Raw genomic sequence first — 25,726 nt, 5'->3', positions numbered from 1 at the left:
AAAATTAAAAAAAACTACTAGATTTAATAAACAAATTCAACAAAGTAGCAGGATACAAAATTAATAGCCAGAAATCGATGGCATTCTTATACACGGATAATGAATACTCAGAAAGGGAAACTAAAAAAACAATCCCATTTACCATTCCCACGACAAAAAAATAAGACACCTAGGAATAAACTTAACCAAGGAGGTAAAAGATCTGTTCTCAGAAAACTACAGGACATTGAAAAAAGAAATAGAGGAAGATATAAAAAAGTGGAAACATATACCATGTGCATGGATTGGAAGAATCAACATCATTAAAATGTCCTTACTACCCAAAGCAATATACAGACTCAATGCAATCCCTGTTGAAGTATAAATGGCATATTTCAGATTTAGAACAAATATTCCAAAAGTTTATATTGAACCAAAAAAGACCCCGAATAGCTACATCATTTCCTTTTATCAAATCCTATTCAATTGTCAAGGCCCAGCTCAATACCCATACACTTTATAATGCTTTTGCTAATCACTCTGGCTTATAGTTTTCTCTCCCTTCCTGGAAATATCTCAGCAATTATTATCCTAACACTATTATATATTGTCTTTGATAATTTAACTCTTGAGTTATTTAACTTTATATGCTTTCCTTAATCCCCAACTGGATTATAAATCCTTACAATACAGAAACCTTCTGCTAAACTTTGAATCTTCTATATTGTTTAGTACAATACAATGAACAAAATGGGAATGTCAATTTTTTAAAATAAGAGAAATTTGGTCAGATAAGCGGTTCACATGGTCTGCAAAGAGGATTGTTGAAAGTTTTCCAGGTGGACAGTAGATTGTTTTCTCAGAGTTATTATTAATGTTTTCAATGGGAGTAATTATGCCATTTAATCAAAATCAATCTACTGGCATCTCATGAAAAGCAATCCTCTCCTCATTAATTCTGATGAGGATTTTGCAGTGCTAATCAAGAAAATGCAGAGTAAGTAACCCAAAGGACCCCATGGAAGTGGTTTAAAAGGGACAAGATGGAGCCCTGGCCGGTTTGGTTCAGCGGTTAGAGCGTCGGCCTGCGGTCCTGAGAGACCCGGGTTCGGTTCCCGCTAAGGGCAAGTACTTCGGTTGCAGTTTGTCCCCGGCCCTGGTCGGTTGTGCGGGTGGCAGCCACTCGATGTGTCCCTTTCACATCGATGTTTCTCTCTCTCTGTTCCTTTCTCTCCCTCCCACTCTACCTGAACAAAAAATGGAAAAATGTCCTCGGGTGAGGATAAAAAAAATAAAATAAAAATAAATAAATAAAAGGGACAAGATGGACATCACTGCTCTCCATCAGCACAGAGTCTCCAGTGTAGAGTTAATTATATTTGTAATATTTTATTTCCTTGAAAGACATAAAGCAAGTATGGTAAAAAAAAAAATATTTATAGCCCTGGCCAGTTTGGCTCAGCGGTTAGAGTGACTGTCCACAGACTGAAGTTGCAGGTTCGATTCCCGATCAAGGGCACATACCTTTGTTGAAGGTTTGATCCCTGGCCCCAGTCAGGGTCTGCAGGAGGCAACCAATGAATGTGTCTCTTTCACATTGATGTTTCTCTCACTCTCTCTGCCCCTCCCTTCCACTCTATCTGAAAATCAATGGAAAAATATCCTCAGGTGATGATCAAAATATATTTATATTTGTTAATCTGAGAGAGGTGCAAGGGTGTAATGTTATTCTTTATATTTTGTGTTTGCTACCTTTTCAAACAAGTAAGGAAAAACACATTGTATGGCACGTTGAAGCACATGTGGTACGTCAATATACAAGCACATACCATTTGATTGATGCATAATGCTGTTCAATTTTTACTTACCAGTGCATCATCTTGCAATGAAGCAAAGAAGAAGCCATAGAGCAAGTTAATTTTCTCCTTGTGATCGATGAAGTCAAACATTGCAACCAGCCAACGATAAAAAAGTACCTATTGAGAGACAAAATGCTTATTTTTAGAGAAATATAACTGGCACAGAAGAACTTATTTCACCTCCAGAGCTGTTTTAGAATCCCCTAGCACAAAGCCGGATAATAGATTTTATCTCTCAGTAAAAATTTCTGTTTGAACAGAGTCCTTACATCAAGCTATACTGTTCCAAAACCATAGGCTTTGCACAAAAGGCCAGTGTCATTACTCTATAAGTGTCTCTTCCTTGCCAGCCCTTAAGTCAGGAGTGGGGAATGTCTGGCCCATGGGCCATATAAGGCATGAGAAATCAATACCAGCTAACATCACATGCCTCACCAAATCAGCCTGACCAAATATAAAATATAGCAAACTAATTTTTTAAAAAATATGGGACGCTTCATGAATTTGCCCCTTACACAGGGGCTATGCTAATCTTTTCTGTATCATTCCAATTTTAGTATATGTGCTGCCGAAGTGAGTACAGCAAGCTAATTTTTAAGTTGATAATTTTGTATGGCCTTCAAATGATGTTATATATATCCAAATGGCCCTTGGCAGAAAAAAAGGTTCTCCACCCCTGCCTTAAGTGGTTCTGAAGGATTTATCATCAAAGTGTTTAAAAAGATTACCTTGGTGCTACCACAACACTTGCCAACACAAAGCCAGGAGACCGCCTTAACCACAGAATCTTCTGATATTAGAGTAGCTGGAATCATGCATCTCAGTATCCGAGAGTTTACAGCACTTCCTGGAGAGAAGACAAACTCTAAATTAAACTGCATTTTAGTATCTTGATTGTTCCGTTACTATTATTCACTCTTAGTCCTAAGAATCTCACTTTTTATTGAAAGCAATAAAAAAAAACATGAGTAATCTGTGACATCTCTTATCATTACAAAACACGGTTCGAAACCAAAAAAAAATGTACCTTTACCTTCTAATATAAATATAAAGTAAATTCTTTGGCTCTAATATTTCTATTTTAAAAGGGTGGATGAATTCAGGGTTTCTTTTTGGGATGATGATATATTTGGGAATTAGAGAGTAGTGATTGCACAAGTTTGTGAATGGTTTTTTTTTAAATTATTTTTCTTTATTGATTTTACAGAGAGAAGAAGGGAGAAGGAGAGAGACAGAAACATCGATGAGAGGGAACATAAACTGGCTGCCTCCTGCATGCCCCCCACTGGGGATTGGACCCACAACCTGGGCATGTGCCCTGACTGGGAATCGAACTGGTGACCTCTTGGTTCATGGGTTGATGTTCAACTATTGAGCCACACCAGTCGGGCTGTGAATATTTTTAAAAAACCAAAACACTCTGGATTGGATGTTTCAAAAGTGTGAATTTTATGGTATGTGAATTATACCTCAAAAAAAGTATTTACTCATAGGAAAATTTCAAAGATGATTCTTTTATTATTTTTAATGGCACAATAGATTCTGATTTATTTAAAGCTACCAACAGACATCTTACATGGACTGCTGCTACATTTAAGAATAAATATTTTGTATTCTCCACCCCCCCTCAAAAAAACGTGAACAGGATAGCAGAATGGAACAGCTATTCTTGGAATTAGATGGCAGTAATAGTCTATATTAGTCTAATTTTTCCATCATACTCTCAGGCTTCCATGACACCTTCCCATCCAGTAAGAGAATTGATGTTGCACATAGCTTAGTATATACCCTATATCAAACTCTGCTTATTAAGGCTTCAAGTATTAAATAGGTATCTCATTGCCCGGCTGGAATGGCTCAGTTGGTTGAGCGTCGTCCATGCACCAAAAGTTTGCCAGTTCGATTCCTGGTCAGGACACATACCTAGGCTGCAAGTTTGATCCACAGTAGAGAAGTGTATGGAAGGCAGCCGATTGATACTTCTCTCTCACATTGATGTCTCTCTCTCCTTTCTCTCTCTCTCTCTCCCTTCCTCTCTCTAAGCATGTCCTCAGGTGAGGATTAAAAAGTAAAGTAAAATATTTTTAAAAATAGGTATCTCATACATTTCTTTTTGTATCAAAACATTGTTTTATTTGCATTCTTGTGTGGTGATCATAACCATTCACTGAAGAAACACTATTCTCAACTTCTCATGCACACAGAATTCTCAAAAACATCTTAGATGCATGTGTCTTTAACCACTGTTTTATATACCTTAATGCGTGGCAATCACTTCCATTCATTATAATAACACTGTTCTCATCTTCTCCCATAAGTAACATTCTTAAAAACATCTTGCATATGTCTTTAAACATATGTGAATGTTTTTTTAAATTATTTTGCTTCATTGATTTTACAGAGAGAGGAAGGGAGAGGACAGAAGAGAGATAGAAACATTGATGAGAGGGAACATAAATTGGCCGCCTCCTACATGCCCCCCACTGGGGATCAGGCCCACAATCTGGGCATGTGCATTAATCACATCCATTCACTGAAATAACACTGTTCTTAACTTCGCTTGTAAGTAGCATTCTCAGAAACATCTTATAGATGTCTTTTTTCCCCCCTGAGAGTGAAGACTTCTCTTCATTTTTTAAATAAAAATTGTATATATTTAAGATGCATGACATGATATGATATACATATACACAGTGAAATGACTATTACAGTCAGGCTAATTAACATATTATCTCCTCACATAGCTACCAGTTTTTTGTGTGTGGTAAGAGCACCTGAAATCTACTCTTAGCAAATTTCCAGTATTCAATACAGTATTATTAACTATAGTCATCATGCAACACATTAGATCTCTAGATTTATTCATCTTACCTAACTGCAATAATATATCTATCAATTTCAACTGCATCATTCCGTGGAGAAGAAAGGAAGCAGTGGTGGCAGGTAATGAATCATAAGAATAAAAACCTCTGCTTTCCACTCTGTGGTTCCTTGTTTTTATTTCTCTTTTCTCCCACACCCCCATTCCCTAACCCTTCTAAAGTTTAAAACAGTCTGACCACTAACACTTTACACATTTACTAAATTCAAAGAGGGACTTCAATACAGACTGTATTCTTACTTCCCAATGACTTTGAAATTCATTTATAGCAGGAGTGAGGAACGTCCGGTCTATGGTATGGCCCATGAAATCAATACCAGCTAACATCAAACGCCTCACGAAATTAGCCCAACCAAAGATAGCGGGCTAAGTTTTAAGTTGATAATTTTGTATGGCCCTTGAATGATGTTACAAATATCCAAATAACCCTTGGTAGAAAAAAGGTTCCCCACCCCTGGAAGTCTCTTTGCACCTAATTATGACATTTGTAGCACACCTGCCCCTGAATATGCATTACAACTCAGCAAAAGAGCTACTACATACAAAGATCTAGTAGTGGTGGGGGATATCATAGACTTAACCAAAAGGGTAAAAAGCAGTTATGGAGGCCACATTTGACATCAACAAATTCCGGCTTAATAGAAAAATTAAAAGTTAGACTAAAAAGCCAGAGATTGTTTTTTAAATCATATATACAAGTTCTAAGTCTGCAGAATGCATTTAAAAAGAGGTGTACATTTGCCATCAGACCTGAAAAATGTCATAAAAGCCTTCTAACCATTAATTTCTGAGATATAGAAAAAAGAAAACAGAAATTCCAAAACAGAAAACATCTGTACATTCTATACATGTTTTAAGGGGACAAGGGAAAGAAAGAATTGTTCTTGACAGACAGTTATCAGTTAAACACAAATTCCTGGAAAGATATTGGAACCAAACCATCTGAAACCACTTACAAGAAGAGCCCATTATATTACATCAAATTTAACTTTCTAGGAAAACACAGAGAACTAATCAGGTAAAAGCAGAGAACTAAAATAACTGCGAGTCATATACTGAATTCAGCTATTAATATGTTGTTGCTTTAAAACACACACACCACTGTAAATATGATGCTAGGGTATACATAAAGGAACACAATATGCAAGGGCCAGGAAATGGTATGTAGAGTATCCAGTTTTGATAGTTGTCTTATTTTTTTAAAAAAAGGTAGAAAACCCAGTAGCAGTGTATAAACCCTATAAGGGGAGTTAGGAGATCTGAATTCTCTAGTTCTAACTGACATTTAAGCAAGTCTCTTTAACCACTCTGGGTCTCAGTTTCCTCACCTTTAAAATGAAGATGTACAGTGTCTAAAATATTTTCCAAGTCTGAATGTAAATGAGAGTAGGTTAAAACATTTTTCTCAAGTAAAAATAGTACTGGTCAGATGTTATTTCTTTCTAAGAACCTCACCCCCATGCCCATTCCAAATGAATTTAGGACAGGAAAGGAAGCAATTGTACAAAAAAAAGCATCTTGACTGTTAAGGTCATAGATGCTGGAATGGAGCCAGCATCAACATGGACCTGTCAATGAAGTAGATCAAGTGATCTTTTAAGGTGCTTTCCAGCAACATTATTTAAATTATATCTATGCTTCTAACAGACTCATAGATATAGAGAACTTTTTTTTAGTTGCCAGATGGGAGGGGCCTGGGAGGATGGGTCAAAAAGGTGAAGTACAAATTGGTTGTTAGGCTGATGAACCTTAAAAGGAAGGGGGGGGGGGGCTGAAAGAAATAAACCAAAGAACTTACATGCATAACCAATGAACACAGGCAATAGTGTGGGAAGGTAGGAGGGGGGTGGGAGTGGGGGAGAAGGCATCAATGGGGGAAAAAGGGGGAGCATCTGTAATACATTCAACAATAAAGATAAGTTTAAAAATAAAATAAATGAAATAAAATTTTAAAAAATTATATCTATGCTTCTTAAAAGAAATACTGAAAATGGCTCCCGTGTATATAACAAGAGTCTATACATTTTACTTGTAAAGATATGTGATAACTAGCCCCTTCAACATATGCACACAGAAACTTTTGACTCATAAGGTAATCTGAATGTAACAAAACACATTTTGGTTTTAAAAAGAGAATAGTAAAAAAAAAAGGGAAGAAGAACTGCAACTGATTCCAATGAACAACCTAATTCAAAGTCTGGGAGGCAAAATTAAAAGCAAACTTATGATAAATGTATCCCCTTGACATACCAAATTTGCCACTGAGTGTCACATTTAAAAGAATGTCAATTTCTTCTGGAGCTAACCCATTCTTCCAAGCCACATTTTCCACAGTTTTCAAGTGTTTTTCTAAGGTTTTATCTTTACTCCGTGAAGTTTTAAAGGGACCTGGAAAAAAGGAACCATATTAAATAGTGGGATCTTTAAAATTCTTTCAGTCTCCAGCCTCAACAATTCTAATTTTGGATAATTTAAAGGAATAGCTTTATGTATAAAATGTCTTTGTAAAAGCCCTTCAAAACCTTTAACATTCTAGAATATTTAACAGCAATAGCACCTTCAGTGAGGAAAACTAAACCATGACTTGGCATCTCTGCTCTAAACTAAAAGCACTAAAATTAGACTATAAGCTGTTTCATTACTAGGGCAGTGGTTCCCAAACTTACAAATCACCTAAGGAGCCTTTAAAAAATCCTGATGCCTAGATTGCATCCCATACCAAAAAAATCAGATTATCTAAGAGTGGATGCTAGGCATTAGTGTGTTTTAAAGATTCTCAGGTAATTCCAATGTGCAGCAGTTTGGAAGCTGCACTGCCAGGAATGTGCTTTGCTGTTGTATACCTAGTACCTAGCATACTGATACGCATGTAGTAAGTGCTCAACAAATATCTGTTAAACAGACAAAAGCATGAATGACCAAAAATCTGCTCTCCTTTAAATTTTCCTAACAAAAAAGTCCAGAATACTTTGACAACAATGGGATTTTTGTAAGGAAAACCATCTGTCTTACCTTTCTCAAAGTATCTCACTGCTATCTGCAGAGTATCCTCTGCTTGCTCATCAACATCAGCATGTTCAAAATCTTCCACTGGACTGTTTTGTCCATTTTTCGAGATGCCTTTTGAGTTGCTTAGGTCCTCTTTCTGTCTCCAGGCCAAGAGATTAGTCTGATAACTATTACTACGTCGTGAAGTTCTCTTTGGTGTCTGAGAGTTCTTAACTCTCTTTTGAGGTGACATTACTGCAGAAACAAGTGTCATTACCATTAATCAACCAAACTGTCCCTTTTTACTCCACAAAGACAGGTACCATATCTGAATGTATTCCAAACATTTAGTACACGTTACCTAACATACAACAAGTACACAATAAAAACCTGAAAAAAATCTAGACAACAAACCTACAGGTTAGCTTTCTAGGAAAGCCATTGACTTAACTAGGAATAGAGAGAAACAATTCTCCAAGGTAATATTGACCAACTGAACAGGCCTTCCTGGAGGAAAATAAAATAGTAAGAGTACAGGCTACTTAACAATTTCTCTTCAAATGGCTGTATCACATAAGCGAGTCCAAAACTAAGCCATCTCATGAACTCAATCTTACTTTCTCCAATCACTCCTATTTTTCTCTACCCTTCTTTGATTTTGCTTTTCATCTTTTATGCTCACTACTTTGTCAGTGCCAAGTTAAAACTGCATAGCTCAAAAGTCAACTGGTGGGCAAATAAGGATTCTCAGAACAGAAAAACTCCCCAATAATTCACTTACACAATAAATAATTACTGAACATCATCTATATGCCAAGCACAGTTCTAGCTATCAGGGATAAGATAATATAATAGTCAAGGTCTCTGCTCTCATGAAACTTATGGGGGTGGGGAGGAGTGTGAGAGTCAATGTAAGTACATGGCTAATAGAGAACATAATACACAGTGATGTGATAGAATCAAGGTAGGGATGAGAAGCTACTTTGGAATAACTGTTCCAAGAAAGCCTCCCTGATTGACCTTTAAACTGACTTCTTCATGCAAAGAAGGAATCAGCTATGTGACAATGTGCTGGAAGAGTATTTCATGGAGATGGAAGGTAAGACTTGCTAAAACTTTAAAGCTACAGCTTTGTGTGTTAGAAAAATGGCAGCAACATCAGTGGGGGACAGGAGAGGTAGTGACATGAAAGAGACAGAGGGTAGTGGGAGATGAAGTCAGAAAGGAAGCCAGGAACTACTATTGGGACTTGTAGGCCAGAGTGAGGAGTTTGGATCTTAAGTGTCATGTCAACTATTGGGGAATGGGGGGGGGGCGATTAGAGAGGAGAGTGATACCATGTAATTTATGTTTTAAGGCCATTTTAGCTGCAATGTGAAGAATAGGATGTTAGGGGTCAAGGAGTGAAAAAAGAGCAATTAAAAGGGTCTTGTATACGTCCAGAAGATATATAACTGTAGTCTGAACTAAGTCTTATGTACAGTGGTGGAAAAGGTAGAAAATGACAGCATTCGTGACATGTTTTGGAGGAGGAATGGGCAAGACCATGATAAAATACTGGATGTAGGGAAAAGGAAAGAGAGGAACCCAGAAGACTTCTAAATTTTTGGCTTCAAGGAGCAAAAACTAAGGGAATGGTCGGAATGACACTCAACCCCACCTCCCTAGCGGATGAGGCCAAAGCAGGAGAGCAATTTGCGTATCTAGCCCAGTGGGGGTTCCAAGTTCCGAGTTGTTTCCTAGGTTCCTAACAAAGAAAGGCAGGCTAGCAGCTTCTGATACCTCACGGTGACCGGCTGACCGGCTGACCGGTCCCATAGCTTCCCAAGACTCCCCTCCCCCAACACCCCTTCGTGGGCTCGAGGAAAACCCGACCTAGCCACACCTTGCAGGATAGTCCTGCTCAGAAGTCAAGGAGATCCCCTTCGATGTTGGAGCCCCCTTTTCACGTGGTATTTAAAAGTACCTTACCTAATTCATCCCTCTGTCCACGAACCTCCGGAGTTCAAACATCCCCTCCAGGATTCAAATGAACGGGCCCCGCCCTGCGCATGCCCTTCCGCGGAGACGCCGGGGCGGCCTGACAGAGCGGCGCGCTCTGCTGAAGTCTGATTGGTTGGATTACAGCTCAACGGCGCCAGGCGGCGCGCGCGCTGACGCTGACGCAAATCCAATTTCGTACAGTCGCTTGCCCCACCCGCCAGGGCCCCAGGGATTTGCGGTGAGTGAGGCGTTGGGGCGGGAAGCAGCTGATTGGCTGGCGTTCTCGCTGTCCTGATAAATGTTCGTGTTCTTCATTTTGCGTAAAACAAAATAATCAGCGTCTGGGTTCTTGAATTTAACGAGATAACTATAGTGATCGTCTTACCCAGACAGATCCCAAATGTCAGGACCTGGTGGGAAAATAGGAAACTGCAAACTTCCCAGTAAAGACGGCCTCTCTCATGCTGGGCAAGAAACTTCGGTTAAAGGGTCTGTGACCTCATATGAAACTAGGAGGTGGGAAGGAAAAAAGGCTGGATCTACACTCCTTTTACTGAGGATGGGTACCTATACCTTCCAGGGTTTGCTAAAAAACAAACAAACAACGTGGCCAGCCCTGGCCGGTTTGGCTCAGCGGTTAGAGCGTCGGCCTTCGGTCCAGAGAGACCCGGTTCGGTTCCCGCTAAGGGCATGTACCTCGGTTGCAGTTGCAGTTTGTCCCCGACCCCGGTTGGGTTGTGCGGGTGGAAGCCACTCGATGTGTCCCTTTCACGTCGATGTTTCTCTCTCTCTCTCTCTCTCTTTCTCTCTTTCTCTTTCCCTTCCTCCCTCCCACTCTATCTGAACAAAATATGGAAAAATGTCTTCGGGTGAGGACAAAAAACAAAACAAAACAAAACAAAAAACCAAAACATGTGTCCTGAAACAGTAGTGGCTCCTTGCAGGTAACCAGCCAGTCTACCGTAGGCTCCTAACTTTGACGAGTGATGGACCTTGAAGAAATTGTCTAAAACAGCAACAAGGGCTTAGTGTGGGACCTGAGCTTAGTCCCTAGTTGAATCTCTTACTAGAGTAGGAATCAGAGAGGAAAGATATAAATTTAGCAGCTCTTGTTGATTTTTTTAGGTCAAATCATACCTATAAACTGTAGGCAAAAAAACTATAGGAGGAAATTTGGCTTTCTTAGGGAAAGATGAAGAATCAAAGATTAAATTGATGCCCGGCGGTGTGGCTCGATGGTTGAGCATTGATCCATGCACCAAGAGGTGGCTAGTTCATTCCTGGTCAGGGCACATGCCCAGGTTGTGGGCCAAATCCCCAGTGTGGAGTGTGCAGGAGGCGGCCAATCCATGTTCTCTCTCATTGATGTTTCTATCTCTCCCTCTCCCTTCCTCTCTCTCTAAAATCAATAAAGAAAATTTTTTTAAAGATTAAGTTGATGTTATTTGGGGACTACAGCAGAAATGATTTCTTACCACATTTTACATTTGTATAGTTTTTCAAAGCACTTTCATGAACTCTTATTTAATCATGCATGAGAAATGAGTGTTCAGTGTTTTCATGGTAGCTGCTCTTCCTTTTCTACTAAAACTGAACATTTCTCGAGTCATTTTAATCATTTCAAATATTACACAGACTCAATTGGAAATTGGAAAGGATTTTAAGTCTTAGATCCCCTTCTTTTTTGTAGAGGTGAAATAACTTGCCTAATGTGACAGTATGTGGCACTGAAACGTGTGCCACTTTGTGGACACATACAGTGAGAGACACTGGTTCACCTTTATTTAATATACTTGCAATTTTCTCTGAAATCATTCTTCCACCGTCCCTTGGCGTCACCTAATGAAGCAGGATTCCCCAAACCTAGACATTGCATTGAGATCCTAATTCTATAGTTTTCTTTCTTATGTGCTGACATCACAGAGGTGTGGCAGAACTTAAATGAGATTGGAAAGCTGGTAATCTCATTAGTATATTAAGTGATAGTGAATATACTCCTCCCTCTTTCTTCCCCCTCATGCAGACCAAAAAAAAAGCCTGAATGCCTTGATATAACCATTGCTTTCCATATTTCCATTATTTGTTCCAATAGTTTCCTTCAAATTTCAAAAATTTTTATTTTGAAAGAATGAGAGAAATAAGACAGAGGTATCAATTAATGAGAACAATGACATTTAGGAAATACAATAATTTTACTCCACACAGATAAAACACCCCCAACTTTTTCCCCATCCCTGGCACAATAATATTAAAACCATCAAAGCACATCTACCAAGGAGAAACATTAGTATGTAATAAAGAAAGCAAATTTTTGTAGCGCTGGATCCAACTAACCCGTATCAAATGTCCTTCCCTCAGCTAAACTCCACCCACTAAAATGATAAAGAAGTGTAGAGGAGACAACCTTGGGGTTGTCTTAGATCTCTGCTTACACTAGCAAAGTTCAGTGAAGACTCAATAGGAGTAGTGAATCTATTTGGCAAGGAAACATTGGGTGCAGCTCTTTGGTCAAATTTCAGTTTTAAGAGAAGAGTTTGAAATTCACAGACTTCTAACAGGACTAATTAATCCCTGCTCCCTCAACCACAATAGCAGAGAAGCTGCCAAATCCTGGTTAGCTACTGATAATAGTGGAAGTGAGGCAGCTTTTGGCTTAAGAAAATAAATTTTAAAAAAACCACAAGTTTACCGCTTCAGTTTCAAACTGTGAGTAAAGGAGTTTAGGAGGTTGGGCTTGGACAAAAGCAAGCTGAAACTTCCAATTTTATCACTTGAAGAATTAGATTATCTATTGACTGCATATATTCCTTATTTTAATTAAACTCAATATGGAGTATTTAAAATTTAACCAGATGTTAAAAGTACAGGTTAATTAATTTTACATATAACTCAGTGCCTCAAATTGAAGGGACGTTTTCTTAAAGTGGCAGGTTTAAGATTTCAGCTTAATCTATCAAGGCATTCCCCCATCTCATGGGAATACATCAGTTGTTTTATACCAAAAGTAGGATTCTCTTTATAGTAGGTTTATTCTATTGTCTTCACTAGACTCAATCTATAAAGGGAAGGATACCTATGAAGGATTAGTTGAAGATCAGAGCCTTCTCCTCCGCATGTGCATGCACACACACACAGTAAATAGATTTTCCCACACATACAATTGCACAGTCACATGCTTGCTGGAGTCCATCTCACAAAAAACACTTCAATAGTTAGCCATATTACATGTACATGCAGCAAGATGTGAGAGTTTCCCCAGAGTGATTAAAGATGGTACACATATGTCTATGTGGGGAAATCATTTTAGGGTTTAGGTGTACACAAACCAACAGGGCCATTAACTTGAAGATTATATTTTTCCCTTTCCCCCAACATAAATAAATCAAATGAAAAACACACGCTGACATCTTCCTGGGTGTCATGGAGGCAACTGCCTGGAAGGTCCACTTTTTGCACTTCCACTTTCCTATGACAACTTCATTTTGCCCTGAGGGGCCTTCTCATATAAGGAGGGCTGCTCCTCGGCTTTCCCCTCATTTCCCAAGGGTGAGGGCTTCTTCTCAGAAGACCGGTCTTCAGGCTTGCGGGCAATCAGCAGGCGGCAGGTGAGCAGGATTCCAAACACCAGGGCATGGGCATAGCGTTTGAGAGGGTCACCCACCAGCTGGTGGAAGAAGAGCACAACCAACACCAGCAAGAGCAGGAAGAAGTTGGCCACATCTTTGGGACGTCCAGGCACAAGGGTCATGACAATGCCACAGGCCACCTCAAGAGCACCGATGCTTTTACGGAGGAGAATGGAATTGATCCCCATTTTCTTCAGCAGAGGAAGGGCTCGGACATAGGTCTTGTAAGCACGTTTCTAGAGTGGAATACCATAAAGAAATCACTGTATCAACTATGACTTTAACATTAGAATGAAGAAAATATAAGCAAGGTCCTTCTTCCCCACCATTCCCTTTCCACACCAGCCAAGGGTGTCCTGTTTCTCACTGTTCCCCTAAATAAAAGCCTTGTAATTAAGATAAGAAAAAAAGCAAGCAATCTGCTGAGATCCCTGTGATTTAAATGATTTAAAACCTCATAACAACACGGAAGGTAAGAGAATTTGGCTTTATAGTTTAAATTTTTTTTCTGGTTATAAATATAAACAACACTAAGAATTTAAAAGAAAATTAATTGGGCCCATAAAAACTGGTGCAGATTAACCACATCCATCCATATTTTCTAGTGCCTGCCTTGCCCAAACGCAGATGTACATAAATATCAACAAAAATAAAACAAGGCAAGGCACAGTATGGACTTCCCTAATTTGGAATCCATGATAATTCAGAAACTTCAGCTGAACTTGAGTTTTATATTTGTGAAAACGGTAAAAAACAAGGAAAGAAAGAAAGAAAGAAAGAAAGAAAGAAAGAAAGAAAGAAAGAAAAGAAGGAAAGTGTATACTAAGAAGTAGAATATTAAAATGTAAGTAAATGTTAGCCCCTTGTGTGTTTCCAAAATATAGTAAGACAAAAATCATTCTTATGGTCATTGAAATAAATCCCCAGGTCTTTACAAGACAGTCCTTTGATTAGCCCGTTCAACTTCATTAATTTTAATTCAACAAATATTTATTGAACACCTACTATGGATTATTCGATGGAGATATACAGATGAATAAGACAGGGTCAAGAAGCTCTTGGTCTAGTGGGGGGAAAGAGATACATAAAAAGCATTATAAAGCAGCATGGTTAGAAGTATAGAATAGAGGTCTGTACAATGTCTAATTGTAGCCCAAAGGGATACATCATAGGACAAAGGAGGGAGTCACTGGATATATTACAAAGGAATATAATTACATAGACCTTACAGTAATAGATAATCATATTTTTCACTATTCAGAGTGAGCTGATCCTCATTTTGGAGTAAATTGATGAGATTTCATTAAGTATCTTACTGGGTTGCCCACTGCTTTGTTTTCATTAAGTATCCATAAGTTAATTCAATATTTATTGTCTCCTTATGCTAGGCACTGCACTAAGTACTCTGGATACAGAATTCAATTATTCAAAGACCCTACCTTCCTGAAGCTTGAGTTTATATGAGGAAGAACAGTTATGCAAATACACAAGTGCAATAAAATATTATGGGTGCTCCATAAAATTATGTAAGTGGGTACAGTGGAGGTACACCAGAGGGAATGATCAAGTCTCCTTTGATGGAGACTGAGGAAAGCTAGAGTAGAATCTTAAAAGAAAAACAGTTGTTTGCAAGATCAATAAGGAAAATGTATTGCAGGCAGGGGAAGCTGCATGAGCAATGGCCCTGAAAAACAAAATAGACTGGTGTATTATGAATCCTGCCCCAGTTCAGCATAAGTTGGGGGAGGGAGCAGAGACATGAAACATGAAGATATATATGAATCAGATCATATGTGTTGTGTTGTGGAGCTGGACTTTATCCTGTAATCCAGGGGGAGCAACATAATTTGCTTATAAGGAAGCTGCCTCTGGAAATAATGTGGAGAATGGATATAGGGAGAGGTATGCTTGGAAGCAAGGATACCAGGTGAGAGACCTGGACTAGAGTGATGACAGTAAGGATAGCAGGAAGGCGAACAGAGTCAAGGATACTTTGAATGCTAAATCAACAGAATTTGCTGTCTTATTGGATGTGGACAATGAGGGAAAGAGAAGTCAAGAAAGATTCTCTGGTCTCTGGCTCGCGTGCCTGGATAGAAGTTTGGGAATGCACATAGAGGAACTGGTTGGGGGTGGCAGAGGGCAGGAAGGAGTGAGGAATTCAATTTGGGTTTTTCTGAGTTGAAGTATCTGTGTGGAGATATTTGGTAGGCAGTCAGTAAGAGAGGTCTGAGGTAAAAATATAGATTGGATAATCATCAGCATGTCCAGGTAGAATGTATACAGTGGGGAAATTGTGTGACACACATTTAAGAAATGGGGAGAGCAATTGATGTTCTCTCTCATCAATGATTCTATCTCTCCCTCTCCCTTTCTCTTTCTCTAAAAATCAATAAAGAAAAAAAATTAAAAAAAAAGAAATGGGGAGAGGAAGAGTGTCCACAAAGCAGACAGAAGAAAGTGTGGTCAGGAAAGAATGAGGAAAATTAGCAGAGACAGGGTCATGGAGGCCAAGAAGAGTTTTAAGAAAAGATTAATCAGATAAACATCCAGAAGTTGAATTGTTGGGTCATATGGTAGTTCTATTAATTTTTTTAGCAACCTCCATACTGTTTTCCATAGTGGCTAAACCAATTTACAATCCCACCAACAGTATATAAGGGTTCCCTTTTTTCCACATCCTCACCAACAAAATGAGAACACTAATTTGAAAAGGTATGTGCACCACTATGTTCATTTACAATAGCCAAGATGTGGAAACAACCTACATGTCCATCGATAAATGAATGGATAAAAATGTCACATTCTCTTCTCTCTCTCTCTCTCTCTCTCACTGGAATATTACTCAGCAATATAAAAGAGTGAAATCTTGCCATTTGACAGACCTAGACGGTATTATACTAAGTGAAATAAGTTAGGCAGAGAAAGACAAATACTGTATGATTTCACTTATACATCGAACAGAAACAGACTCATAGCTATGGAGAACAAATTGATGGTTGTCAGAGGGGAAGAGGTTAGGGAATGGATAAAAAGGTGAAGGGGAATAAGAGGTACAAACTTCCAGTTAAAAAAGAAAAAAAGCCATGGGAATATAGTGTATAGAACAGGGAATATAGCCAATAATATTGTTAACAATTTTGTACAGTGACAGATAGTTACTAGATTTATTGTGATGATCACATTGTAAGGTATATAAATGTTAAATCACTATGTTGTACACCTGAAACTAATATAGTATTGTATGCCAACAATACTGTAATAATTAACAAAAATTAAAATAGAAAAAAAAAGAAGAGAATAGTCAAAAGCATCAGATGCAAGACAAGTATAAGAATTGGGCAGAAAGCCAACTTGACCTCTCAGAAACAACTGGCACTTAGAACAGTGTTCACACCCTCTAGTTTTGGAGCAAGTTAAGTAATTTCTCTCACTTCTGGACAAGTGAATGCACCCTATTTCATGCATTAATTATTATGAGTGGCACAAGATAATTCTCTATGAGAACTGTTAAAAAACTGATGGTTTAGTGAAAAAAAAAAAAAAAAAGCATGGGTTTGGATTCAAACAGACTTGGGTTCGAATCCCATCTCTTCCACTTTCTAGTTGAGTGTTCATAGGCAAATTATTTCACCTCCCTGAGCCTCATTTTCCTTAGCAGGGCTGTGACTAAGGTGAAGTAAGTGAGGCTATTTGCCTTGAGTACAAAATTTAAGAGGGTATCAAGAAATACTCATTGATCAAGATAAATAATATCCATGACAAACAAAATGTCAACATTTTAAATAAAGGCAGGATCCAACTCTGCATTTGTTCAACCCTGCCTCACACACCTCTGCCTAATCCATTCCTGTCAGATCCTGTCTTTATTTAATATATATATATATATTTTTATCCTTACTCGAGGACATTTTTTTCATTTTTTGTTCAGATAGAATGGGGAGGGAGAGATAGAGTGGGAGGAAGAGAGAGAGAGAAACATCGATGTGAAAGGGACACATCGAGTGGCTGCCACCCACACGACCAACCAGGGCCGGAGACAAACTGCAACCAAGGTACGTGCCCTTAGCGGGAACCGAACCCAGGTCTCTCCGGACCACAGGCTGATGCTCCAACCGCTGAGCCAAACTGGCCAGGGTGAGATCCTGTCTTTATTTAAAATTTCACCTTACCCTAATCCCTACCCTGTTCCTGAGCATATAAGGAAATACAAAATGTTAGTCATTCTTACTTCCTCTTTCCACCTTAGTTTAAATTGGGGATTTACAAAGAGAAAGTAGAAGAAGGGTTGACCAGTAGGAAGAGTAAAACCCTGGGCTGAAGTGAGCCAGACCCAAGTGGAGCAGAGCAGAACTGAGGGTTAGGTCACCTGGTGGTGGGGAGAAGCCTGCCCATTTCCTAATACTATTAATCTAGATGCCACCTGCCCACTTTCTCCCCTTCTGCATTCCAGTGACAGTAGCAGGGGGACATTAGGGAAAGAAATCTAGACCCCAAAGGTTTGCTTAACACTTTTAAGTAAAGACTATTTCTAATTAATAATACAAAGCTTCCCAAGAGGCAATTCCTAAATCCTAAATGTAAGCTTCTGACATGGTGAACACAAGAGGGAAGAAGAGTTTCTTACCATCATTTTAGAACTAAACGTTCCAGATGCTGGCGGAGTGGCTTGTGGAAAGCCCTCCTTTTTTAGTTAGGGCTAACTACCCATTATTAAAGAATAGATTCTGATCTATATGATAGTGGAATCTGCAGCCTGGGGCTACGTTCCGGGCCTTTAAATCAAGTTCCTATGACTTTAGTGATCTTTTTTCTTCTCCATTTGGTGTAACTCCATATTACATTTTCATTTGTTTATCTAACCTCTTAAATTGCAGCTGTGAATATTTTTATGCAGCTGTTGCCTCTTTCCTTCTTCCTTTTCTCAAGAAGAAACTGCACGTGGTAAGCCATGTCATCAGTCTTTAGTTCAAAGCTGAGTAGGTACAGACAGCATCTATTCTCCAGGACTCTAGACAGGGAATGTTTAATTTGTTAGAACTAGAACTAAGCTTAGATGGGGTCTTGATATCATAGGAAGACCTTTATTCTTTCTTCTGTGGAGTAGAATGGAGACAATAAAAGATTGCCAGTCCCATCAATGTTCCAGGCCACCTCAGTTCTAACAATAGAAGGGCCACATGTCTTGAATCTATAGTAACTAGACTGCTAAAGATTTTAATTATTCTGATGATTGAGTGACTCTCCCAAAAGGCTCTTGCAATTCATTTTGTTAGGCCTGATTCCTTTCCATTGCAATGATAAAGACCCTGTAATCACAGTTTCCTCTCAGGGAAAGAAAGCAGGAAAGAGAATGTTTCAAATCCCTTAATCAAAAGCAATCATCCAGCAGTATCCTTAGACTGGGATTCCTAAGATAAGCTAAATTCCAATTTTCCTTTTGTCCCTAAATTTCTTGGAGGAAATCACTAAGTATTTTATTACCTCAGTTTTCCCTTTTGTAAATTAAATACGTATTTTGGAGGTTTAGTCAAAGAATCATAACATCATAGCATCAACCAAGAGCCAAAGGCATACATTTTATCATTAATGAACTACATAATTAGAAATCCATAAATTTGCAACCACAGTAATTATTTTAATAATAATAATGTTGAATCAAGTAGGTCCATTCTTGTCATCTGAGGAGATATGATTCAGACATGAGTCAAAAGCATATGGAGTCATTTTTAGTCATACCTTTTTTGTCACTTATTCTTTACAATACCCCAGGGTCCATAATTTCATATTAATGACATTAAATTTGAACAGCTCAAAACTGTCTAATAATATTCATCTTTGATTATAATTAATAACAGATCCAAGCCAGATACCAAGATAAAATGGAAACAGGGGGTGAGTGCTTTGGTCCAATTTAGTTCACTAATTAAGTAAAAGAAAAATAATTTGGCTGATATACTGCATCATCTCATTTATATAATGGTCAAAAGCAGGTTAAACTAACTTATATTGTTAGAAGTCAGTATACCAATTTCCCTTAGAGAGGTAGTAACTGGAAGGGTCCATGAGGGGTATTTCTTAAGTGCTGGTTATGTTCTGTTTCCTGATATGGGTGCTGGTTACACAGGAGTGTTCTGAAAATTTCTTGCACTGTATACTTAATGTACACATTTCAGTATGTATGTTATACTTTAATAACACTTACAGGGAAAAAATTTATGAAAGCAGAAGTGGGTACTGACAAAAAGATCTCATACATATTATTAAATACTTATCAAAAACCATACTATGTACAACACAAAGAGTAAACCTAATGTAGACTATGGACTTTAGTTAATAATAATGTATTGATATTGGCTCATCAATTGTAACAAATGTACCACACTATTGCAAGATGCTAATGCAAGATGTTAATAATAGGGGAAAACAGGGGGGAAAGGGGTATAGCGGAACTCTGTACTTTCTGCTCAATGTCTCTGTAACCTACAACTGCTGTCCCACAAATAAAGTTCATTAATTTAAAAAAATTCTCAGTCTGGTTGCTCTTACACCATAAAGCCTACATATGCTGCAAAATTTACTGACTCAAGTATGATTTTCCTGAATCTCTGTCAGAGAAAATGCCACATGTGGATCACAGATCCTTTCTTAAATGAAATAAAAAGCCATCATGTTTAATTACCAAATATCCACATGAATGATAAATACCTTTAAAACACTAATATATAATATATAATATATAATATATAATATGTAAACATTGTCCTATAATGCTCAGCTAAAGAGGAAGCTAGGAAACCTGGCCCTACTAACAAAGATGGATCTCACCCTGATTGCATTTTAGGGCATAAGACTCTGACTTCTGCTGTTAGTCAAAAGTCACTCTGGCCCTGGCCGGTCTGGCTCAGTGGTTGAAGCATGGGCCTGCGGTCCAGAGAGACCAGGGTTTGGTTCCTGCTGAGGGCATGTACTTCGGTTGCGGTTTGTCCCCGGCCCTGGTTGGGTTGTGCGGGTGGCAGCCGATCGATGTGTTCCTTTCACGTCGATGTTTCTCTCTCTTCCTCTCTCTCCCTCCCATTCTGTCTGAATGGAAAAATGTCCTCGGGTGAGGATAAAAAAAAAAAAAGTCACTCTGGCCCTGGCTGGTGTGGCTCAGTGGATAGAGCATCAGCCTGCTCACCAAAGGGTTATGAGTTCTATTCCTGGTCAAGGGCAGGTACCTGGGTTGCAGGTTGGACCCCTAGCCCGTCTGGGGCACATGTAGGAGGCAACCATGGATGTGTCTCCCTCACATTAATATTTCTCTCTCTCTCTCTCTCTCTCTCTCTCTCTCTCTCTCTCTCTCTCTCTCTCTCCCTCTCTCCCCTCCACTCTCTCTATAAGTCAATGTAAAAAATATCCTTGAGTGAGGATTAACCAAAAGAAAAAAAAAGTCACTTTGAAACAAGCACAGTTGTTGGTCACTAAGAAGCTATAAGCTCCAATGTAGTTTATCTTGGGATGGCTAGCTGTGTAAATTAAGGGTCACCTTCCTCTCTGAGGGAATAAACATATTGTGCCACCTCAAAGAGCAGTCACATCAGTGAATTACTATCTTATTGCCTAGTTGGAAAGCAATTAATGGTAGTGATTGGAAGCATAAAAGAGTTACCAACATACATTAAATAAACTGCCCAAACATATCTGGAGTGTTTCCCTAGGGTTACACAAACAGGAGGGCACTTAACTATAGGTAAGCTTATAAATCAAACAAACCTTCCCTATGAGGGAATGTAAAGAAGCAGAGACTTGCCCAGTGTTCCCGAAAGCCAAAAATCCCTTGGCTTCATTGTGACAGGACTTTTAGCGAGTTTTTTACTAGTACATATGTGGCCCTTGTGTTTCCAGGATGGAACCTCTGCTGTAAAGGGCTGAATACCAAATGTACGCAAGTCAACCATTCATATTTTCCTCATCACTGCACATGAAACTGCTTAGCGACATTTGTAAGTGCTTTCTCCAATTTCAAGTGAATTAATAAAGGCATTTAGTCAAGAGAATGGTTGGTCATGTTGAATTCACATGGAATTTAGAATACTCTATAATGACAACTTGCTAAATCTGGAGGAAGTATGCGACAACACATACAACATGGGCTATTCAAGACAGGCACCTGGAAATTCCACATGGGATCTACTGTGCATTTCCCAGCAGCAAGTGTGGAGTTTTCAATATTAGCTGGTTGCTTAAAGTCTGTTCACTGGGGCAAATGAAAATAACATCTTGCTCTTCTAAATGCCTGATTTTAATCCCTTAAACTAGTCTAAATGCCTGATTTCAATTCCTCAATTTAGGAGTCCATTGCATAAAATAGAATCAATTATTATTACCATCTCACTCAGCATTTTTGGAACATCTAGCATATGCAAACACTGTACCAAATGCTTCCATATGTAATCTCAGTTAATATTTACAACAACCTTCTGAGGTAGGTATTATTATCCTCATTTTACAGACAAGGAAACTGAGACACTAAGAATGTTAGAATTCAAACCCAACTCTATATGACTCAAAGCTTAGGTTCTTTCCACTAACTTCTCCTGGCTTCCCCAGTAGAGACAGGAAAGAAGTTAATAGTGTTTGTCTGTTTGGTTTTTACCAGTGATTCTTCAGAGAGGTGATAACACCTAAGCACAGCACTAATGGTTTTAGAACAAGAAAAAAGTTGGCAGAAAAGAAAAAAATCCGAATTTGAAAAATTGGTTTCAAAGTAAAATGAAACTCCAAGGTATGAATTGGGGCAGTTGAATTGATACAAAAAAAGGAGAAAGAATGTGTCAGATATTTTCAAGAATCAGTTGTAAAATCTGACATCCAAAAAAGCAGTTGTAACCATTTAATGACGCCTCTACTGAGAGTACTGAGTCACAGACTTGGTTTCTAATCTCTGCTCCAACAACAGCTTACACTATGATCTTGGATCAATTATCAATCAGTAAAATAAGAATAAATAATAAATGATTAAAATAGATAATAAAAATGATAATAATAAATAATAAAACACCTCACAGAAATGTTTTAAAGAACAAATAATATTAAAACAACAGTAACAACATTTTGAGATCTTATAAGAAAAACCACTGCAGTTAATATAAGACTAACTCCATCAATGCAGATAACTAATTCCTAAATGGAAAACATAACATCCCAGATAATCATCTGAGCTGATCTAGGGTTGGGGTCCTGAGGGGCTGTAGCTCCCTTCTAAGAATCAGGAAATAGCTCCTAAAATGCATAATTGAATCAAGCGGAGAAATCTGAAGGGTGGTGGCCAGCCAAGGCAGTGCTACAATGACTCATTGATTCATCCATCCATTCAACACACATAAATTGAGTACCTTCTCTGTACTAGAACTGAATTTTCCCCATTCCCTATGGGTTCAAGAATGCAACTGGGCCAGCTTAGGCACTATTCAGTGGGCCCTACCTCAGACAGCCATCTCCAGGAGTCTGGGGCTCAGTGCTCAATGCAGGAGAGGACCCTGGAAAAGGACAATCTAAAACCACCGTCAAGCTTCATACTACTGTGAAGTCTACCTCCCAGCTAGATATGGTTCTTCCATTCCATTCAGATGCCCCTGAGCACAGAAGCACAGAATTATGCATACGCACATATGCACACACATACACACAATGGTTCTGTATTGCCGTATTAGATTACACCTATTTAAATATGTTCCTTTGTATGACATGAAATCTTCATATCTGTTTCTTCTGCCTTTCATTAGACTGCAATAGACAGCTCCACCCCCTAGGAAGAAACCTACTATAAACCCATTTGTGGCTGCTCCTCCTCATGAGCTCCTGCCAAGCTGGTAGAAAGCTTCCCGGTGACTCCATCTTAGTTGGATTGCCTGCAGAGCCTAACACTGTACTTAGAGTGCAGCTTGGGGGGCCTGGAAAGCAGCTGAACAGGGTCTAGGGGACAGGGAGTATACTGAAGAAGGGTACTGTGTCCTCAAGAAAAGGGAAAGCTTAAAATACCTAAGGTGCACACAAAAAAACATACACATATTATATGAAAAGTAAATAAAAACAAGAGCATATTAGTTTATTTGTAATCTAAAACTACACTACTACTGTCAAGACAAAAATGTAGTAGCATTTTCCCTCCACCCAGTCCCTCTGCCTTTGGTGGCTTCTGCTACCCCATCTCTCCTCCCCTCCCCAATGCAGGCTGCCTTGGATACTTTTTTTGACCTGATTTTAATTCCATCTGGTCAAATGTGTTAGGAGGAGGGGAAGAGAGAAGGAGAAACACATTAGAATTTGCCACTGGGGCTAGACCTTGGCCCTTGAGTACCAGCCACTCTCCCCCATCCCAGGGTGATCCTATGGTGAGGGAGACATGAAAAGCACCAGCTCAAGCCCTGAGACAGAAACCAGAGCTACATGCAAACATTTTCCGAGCATCTACAATTTGCCAGTCTCCATCCACTTGCAGCTCACGTTGAGGGGCCCCAGAAGGTTCTACAGTAGACTCCAGGATTGCTGTGTATTCCTATCAACCTGTGGGGCTATTCCTCCTTGCCACAGCCCTAAAGAGGAGTCCCTCTTGCCTTTTTTCTCTCTCCCTTCCTGTTTCTCCCCTAAGCTCCTTTCCTTCTTGACCTTGAGAGCCCAGTAATGGGCTCCCTCTTATTATTGGTGGTCTGGCAAAAAAAGTGAGAAGCAGGTTGCCTTCAGCTAAGGCAGGGAAATAAAGAGGCACAGGGACAGAGGGAGAGGTCAGAGACCCAAAGTGCTGAAAACATCCTCTGCCATCTCCTCCACAGCAGAGGAATAAGTCTGCTTCACGCCCAACTGGGGAGAACAGCCCAGCCCCCAGGTTGCAGAGGAGATGTTTTGGCCAGTCACCTTCGTGATTCTAACTCTGCAGAGGGAAAAACCTGCAGAGGGCCTGGCCCTGGGAATCTATAGGAGGCAAGGTGGGGATTACAGACTATTGCAGGAGAGAAAAGGCAGCCTTCACAGATTGTGCAGATTAGCCCAGAAACATAACAAAATAAAACAAAACATCAGCTCTTCCTTGAGAGAAGGGGAAGAAGCAAGCTCTAGGGGACATTTATTTGGGCCAAGACAGATCTGTCTCAAGGATACAGACACAGCCCAGGCTGCTAGGGAAATACCATCAGCTCTCCGCCTGCGATGAGGAATACCTTTCCCGCCCCTAAAAAACTGCTCGGTTTGGTAGCCCATTCTCTACCAGCCCTTTCCCTTCTTCCCCTTTGTTCTTTCCGAAGATGAAGATAAACTCTCCAGCTTGCTAAACTGTTAGCTCCAAAGGAAGGAATCAGACTTGCAGGCTGGTTTCTCGACTTTGGGTGTGCTGGAAGAAGGGAAGGGTTCCTGCCAGTGACAGGTGTTACGCAGGTCTCAGCCTTCTGGATTGCTTGGGGGTTGAGGGGTACTCGCTGGGCAACCCCTCCCCCAACTAGCATTCAGTAGCTCCAGAACAGTTACTCTCGGCACAGCCCACAAACGAAATCGCTGCTGTCCAGCTGCTTCTCCCGAGCTGCAAAGTTGTTGGGGAGACGGGAGGGTCCGGATGGGGGTGGGGGTTAAAGGGATGGGACCGTGGACTAGGGAGGAAAGAAGGGGAGAGGAATTCGCTATACCCTGGGGGTGCGCTCCTAGTCACCCGTTTGCTTCACTTACCATCTCATTGTAGGCATCCTTGCTAAGCCTGGGTGTCAATTTGATAGTCCCCATAAAAACAAAGAAGAGTCCCAGGGCCACCGAGAGGGCCACGACAGTTACGGTTCTGGGGGATGCCATGGAGTCACCAGGGCAAGTCCCAACTAATCCTCTGCTTTGCGCAGTCTGTTTGTCTCAAGCGCTGGCAGTTAACACAGAGAAAATGAGAGGGACGCTGCGGAGGCAGCTGGCAGCTAGAATGACAAAGGGAGAGGGGGGAGCTGGAGAGAAAATTTGCCAGATAGAGATTTTACCTCTCTCACTACAACAATCGCTGGGTCCTAATGCCCTACACCAGCTCCTCACTGGCCAAAAGCACATCTCAAAGTTAAAAGAAGACCTAAACTGAGGTGGAACCACACGTCAAGTCTTAAAAGGAGATAAAGTAGGTTAGGCTTCAAGCTCAGTCCCTGAGCAGACTCTAGAATGAGGATTAGGGAAAACCTCATTTCTACCATTTCCCACCAGACGCACTTTTCACCTCTGTATGCTTCTATCACTCCTTTTTTTTTTTGGGGGGGGGGGTTCAGTCTCTCTCATTTTCTCCCCTTTCCTTTCCCTCAATCAAATTGTTAGTCCTCAGAATTGCTGTTTTCTGCAGTTGGTAACACTCAAGAATAAAACTGCAAAGTTATCAAGGTTGATTGCTGTCAAAGGAGGCTTTCTCTTTATCT

At 39.7% G+C, this 25,726-nt stretch overlaps 2 protein-coding genes and 1 pseudogene across 4 annotated transcripts in view; all 3 read right to left on the bottom strand.

Annotated features, from left to right (window-relative positions):
* The window catches only part of CENPI (centromere protein I), a 59,614-nt gene extending 49,827 nt beyond the window's left edge, over positions 1-9,787 (bottom strand). For all 3 annotated transcript variants that reach the window (XR_004960645.1, XM_036271480.1, XM_036271479.1), the window contains exons 1-5: positions 9,679-9,787; positions 7,732-7,962; positions 6,970-7,107; positions 2,567-2,685; positions 1,848-1,955 (exon numbers count right to left, since the gene is read on the bottom strand). Coding sequence is in view for 2 of the 3 variants with exons in the window: in XM_036271480.1 (XP_036127373.1) it covers positions 1,848-1,955; positions 2,567-2,685; positions 6,970-7,107; positions 7,732-7,960 (594 nt within the window). In the remaining variant the exon portion in view is untranslated. The remainder of the gene's footprint in view (positions 1-1,847; positions 1,956-2,566; positions 2,686-6,969; positions 7,108-7,731; positions 7,963-9,678) is intronic.
* Positions 2,319-2,419, bottom strand: LOC118636786 (annotated as a pseudogene).
* A 2,091-nt stretch (positions 9,788-11,878) lies between the features above and the next one.
* On the bottom strand, positions 11,879-25,253 carry TMEM35A (transmembrane protein 35A). Its single transcript, XM_036271186.1, has 2 exons — positions 25,014-25,253; positions 11,879-13,552 (listed from the first exon to the last, which is right to left on the bottom strand). The coding sequence occupies exons 1-2, from the start codon at positions 25,131-25,133 to the stop codon at positions 13,157-13,159; spliced, it is 516 nt and encodes a 171-aa protein (XP_036127079.1). The 5' UTR covers positions 25,134-25,253; the 3' UTR covers positions 11,879-13,156.
* Between the last annotated feature and the right edge of the window lie 473 nt (positions 25,254-25,726).

The sequence above is a fragment of the Molossus molossus genome, unplaced genomic scaffold (genome assembly GCF_014108415.1).
Source record: "Molossus molossus isolate mMolMol1 unplaced genomic scaffold, mMolMol1.p scaffold_m16_p_2, whole genome shotgun sequence".
Taxonomy (NCBI): Eukaryota; Metazoa; Chordata; class Mammalia; order Chiroptera; family Molossidae; genus Molossus; species Molossus molossus.
Note: the sequence above shows the minus strand (reverse complement) of the source record. Positions and strands in the feature narration are given on the sequence as shown.

Coding starts and splice junctions, on each gene's coding strand:
- TMEM35A (XM_036271186.1), bottom strand. CDS start 25,133: ATGGCATCCCCCAGAACCGTAACTGTCGTGGCCCTCTCGGTGGCCCTG. Junction 13,553..25,013: donor AGGATGCCTACAATGAGATG/GTAAGTGAAGCA, acceptor ATTCCACTCTAG/AAACGTGCTTACAAGACCTA.